The sequence below is a fragment of the Carassius auratus genome, chromosome 7, assembly GCF_003368295.1.
Source record: "Carassius auratus strain Wakin chromosome 7, ASM336829v1, whole genome shotgun sequence".
NCBI lineage: Eukaryota > Metazoa > Chordata > Actinopteri > Cypriniformes > Cyprinidae > Carassius > Carassius auratus.
In genome coordinates, this window is record NC_039249.1 from 3,190,822 (window position 1) to 3,195,360 (window position 4,539).

At 33.5% G+C, this 4,539-nt stretch overlaps 1 protein-coding gene across 1 annotated transcript; it reads left to right on the forward strand.

Annotated features, from left to right (window-relative positions):
- The first annotated feature begins 1,160 nt into the window (after positions 1–1,160).
- On the forward strand, positions 1,161–3,052 carry nitr12 (novel immune-type receptor 12). The gene is made up of 6 exons (XM_026266643.1): positions 1,161–1,340; positions 1,440–1,793; positions 1,871–2,248; positions 2,330–2,458; positions 2,691–2,737; positions 2,818–3,052. The coding sequence occupies exons 1-6, from the start codon at positions 1,166–1,168 to the stop codon at positions 2,944–2,946; spliced, it is 1,212 nt and encodes a 403-aa protein (XP_026122428.1). The 5' UTR covers positions 1,161–1,165; the 3' UTR covers positions 2,947–3,052.
- The last annotated feature ends 1,487 nt before the right edge of the window (positions 3,053–4,539 follow it).

Below are 4,539 nucleotides of genomic sequence, written 5' to 3' on the forward strand. Positions count from 1 at the left end.
TGTACAACGTATTTAATTAGTAAACTATCAGTATACCAAGATGAACTTATACTAAGTTCAGTTTTAGTATAATTGCAGTACAAACTACAAACATAGAGGTAAAGTAGTGGTCCCCTCAAAGTTTGCTACTGTTATACTTAAAGTATACTTTTGTAGAAAGTGGGCAAATTTAGTCCCAAGGAGTATTGAAACAGTACACTTACACTGATATTTGTATACTTGCTACATAAAGTATACTTAAAAATATACTTGAACTTTACTTAAGTATACTACAGTAATTGGTAAGAGTAGCAATAATGTACTGTGAGAGTCGTGCCTAATGAACTCCCGCATATCGCCAAAAGGTGGCGCCTGCGGCTGAATCATCCATGCATTCTCCAAACCACTTGTCCAATGTGGGTACAGCCTCATACATGTACAGATTTCTTATTTGTCGATTATTAAATAGTTTAATTAAGGTTTATACAAGCTAGTTTGCATTACAGAGTTCATTAAATATTTTTATTACTACAGAAGCTTGCATTTAAACAGGTAAATAAATATGATGGATTCTTATATTTTAAGCTAAACTGACTGATCAAAGCACTGTCTGACTAGTTCTTTAGTGGTTTGACAGCAGGGAGGTGTTTCGTTTTTTCATTGAATTAGTTGACGTTTCACAGGATAATATTTATGGAATATGTTTTAAGGATTAAATTATCAATTGGGCATCAAAACGCATGCCAAGTGTGTCCAACAGCCATGACAGGCATAATTATCTGGAACAGCTGATTACTGGAGGAGTCACAACATTCAAATATTTCCTGTATTTCTAGACTTCTATCTATAAAGTTGATCAAATAACACTGGACTTGTTTTTTTATTTTTATTTATATTTTTATTTATTTTTATTTTTTACTATTATTATTAATATTTTTTATTTATTTATTTATTTTCAGTCCGAGCTTACTTTGTAGCAAGCAATACAGAAAATAAAAGGTCAAAATAAAAGGTCAAAACTACTGAAAATTTGCATTTGCAATAATTAAAGAATTAAATTACCAGTTGATAATTTGAAAACACCAGAACCAGATTCACAGAGGTTCCAAACATGAACATAAGAACAATAGATAAGCCACATCACATGCTATACTGTACGTCTTGGGTCAGAGGCCTGAATGGAAATATGACAACAGCCAATCACATGTCATTTAAATCAGAAAGGCAAGTCTTGACTCCCCTAAACCCAGACCTTTCACACCCACATGTCTTACAAACACTCCATAAGATGTTGCCAAATGCACAGAGGACCTCAACTATGTTTAAAGTACTTCTGATATTTTTTCTACCCTTAAGGACAGGTGTGTTTGTTGTGGAAAGGAGATTAGTTCTGCACAGTTAATTCTCACCTTACAATATTTAAGATAATGTTGATACTGTTTCTACTTTTTCCTTTGCAGGCTTCATCGCATCTGCTGCTGTAGTTCAAAAGAAAGTCCTGGAGACCTTCACTGCAGGGGAAACTATAACTTTAGAGTGCTTTATTTCTCAAGACCACGAAAACTATTTCTCTTGGTTCAAGCAATCTCTGGGAGAAGCTCCAAAATGCATCCTCAGTCTCTATGCTGACACTTTGACACCAACATTGTATGGAGACTTCAAGAATGACAAGAGATTTACAGTTCTAAAGCAAGGAGATCTTTTTGTCCTAACCATAAAAGATGCAAAGCCATCGGATACTGGAATCTATTACTGTGGTTCCCGTGACTATGATCTTATAACGTTTAGTAGTGGGCTGTTTTTAAGCTACAAAGGTAAGCAAACCAAGAAGCAATCAAATTGCTTGTCCTGAAGAAAAAATCTAAATGTTGTAATAGTTTTGTAATTTCAGGGGTCAATACAAGACAACATCACATTAAGCAATTTTTGTCTGACATGGACTCTGGTACTTGGGTAAATGAGTATGCGTTTAACCCAGGAGACTCTGTGAATCTTCACTGTTCAGTTCTCACTGAGAAATGTGTAGGAGATCACAACATCTACTGGTTTAGGCATGAATCGGGAGATACACACCCAGGAATCATTTACAAGCATGGAAACATAAATGATCAGTGTGAGAAGAGCTCTGAGAAAGATTCACATGTACAGTCCTGTATCTACAATCTCCCCAAGAAGAACCTCAGTTTAACTGATGCTGGGACTTACTACTGTGCTGTGGCCACGTGTGGAGAGATACTGTTTGGGAATGGAAGTCGGCTTGAAATTGGAGGTGAGAAAAATGCATTTGAAAGATCAAATCACATTTTAATTGCAGTTTAAAATATTTAGACTTTTTTTTTTTTAATCTTAGAACCAATTTCTGAGTTCGTCTGGACTGACTTAATGGTCCCAGTTTTGGTAGCAACAAATATCTTGTGGTTAGCGATCATCGCTTTCCTTCTATGTAAAAGAGTACATAAACGACAAAAAGGGTTTTCTGGTAAGCTATTTTCATATTAAGAATATTCACAGATGATCATATTGTATGATAATCTTGAGCATTACTGACAGTAATTTTGATGAAATTAAATGAAATCCACCTTAATTAAAACTGCAAAATATACATGTACATATGAACATATCCAAAAATGTAAATATTAAGATTTTATTTTAAAATGTATCTTAAAAAACTCACTGATTACTGCAACTGAAAAGATTCATATTGTTTACAGACACCCAGCCATTGCAAACAACACTTTCTTCATCTCCTGCTAATGAGGTAAAATTTAAATAAACTACATTTCTTATTCACTCTGTTTTGTTTTATTCATGTAAAGAGTGCTTTGCTGTTGGTTTTAGGATGTAGCGGAGGAGTTGAGCTACGCAGCAGTACATTTCTCTGGAAGAAACTCAAGCAGACACGAGACTGAAAGAAGCTCATACTCACATGTTGTATATTCCACTGCTAGATGTTCTAGTATTAAATAACAATTCTGTGATATAACATAATAAAGTAATGCTGTCCTTTATGTGTGTATTAGTTATATTTGATGTGTCCGAGTGTTGTTATGAGCGATAATAAAAAGAATGCCATTGTTTCACCTAAAACATCTGTCTCTCTCTTTTTAGTAAAAATAAATAATAATAATGATAAAAAAAAACATTTTATGAAAAAGCCCTTTTAAGTTGGTGACAGCCTCATTCTTTTTCTAAGAGATTTATTATATTATTCGTCAGTGAACCAAAACTGATATATTACAAAGTATAAAACAATATAATTCTTGTATACCTGGAGACAACATACAGCAGGAGCTAAACATCTTCAGTTCTCGTACCCCTGATAAAAAGAAATCTGTCCTTTTTGCTCATTGGCACGTTACACTTCCAGGCTTTTTGAGCCAATCACCAGAACCTATATATGCACATAATAATAATAATAATAATAATAATAATAATAATAATAATAAATGTAATCAGTTTAACCTTTTAATTAAATTAAGGTTTATAACACAGATACCCCTATCTGAGCCAGCTGAAGCAGAGTTTCAGTGGAGTGTAAAGTTTGGCTATTTCACTCCCCTAGCTGCTGAAATTATAAATGGGGGGGGGGGGGGGTCTGTATGTCAGTCTGTATTTACAGCACTCGGTTCAACGACGTGTGCTCTTCCAATTGTGTGAGACTCTACCATGCTATATATATAAAACTGCATTCGCACATACTGTCAGACTGATGCCTTCACACAAACCTAGCCCCCTTTTGTAAGCTCAGTAGGAGAACTGATTCCTCTTCATCATAAATCATAGTATACATTTTGTGTCCCTTTATATATAACTTATGCAGTTTATATGCTATGGCAGCTTGTTGATGTCTTTTTTTTCATAATTTAAGATCTATTGCTTTTAAATTAGTTGTTTCTTTTTTCTTTTGTTCTTCCCTACCCTTTGCTTTCTTTGTCTATCCACTGTATAACTAATTTGTATTTTGTATTATTATTGTTTACGTAAATTTTTTTGAATAAAAATGTTAATTTATTAGAATTGTCTTTGTTTCTATTTAATGTTAGCTCTGTGGTTAATCTTACTACAATTTAAAATAATTTTATTATTTAAAATGAGAATCTTGCTGATTTTTGTGCAATATATCAATCATATTTTTGTGAAGACAGCAGACACCTATTTTTATTATTATTATTATTATTATTATTATTATTATTAGTTCTACCAAGTAAATGTGAAAGTCAAGCAATTATCTGCAATATTTCCAGGTGAGTCTGATATTAAGCTCCTTCTAACAGGCTACGTTAAAACATCAATGAAGAACTGAATTGAAGAAGGGTTATTGTAAGAGTTGTGGTTTTCAAGCTTGACCTTCTTGCGTTATAAGCGCTTCTTGATCATATGCAGATAAAGGGAACTCGACATGTGATCACCAAAACTGTGATCTTATTATTATAAAGACAGACACCACAACATGAATTCATATTGTGTAAATGCTATGATGGAGACATACAAAATTTGCAGTGTTTAAGGGTACCCAGGACAGGTTTGAGAAGCACTTTTGTATAAAACGAGGGTCCTGGC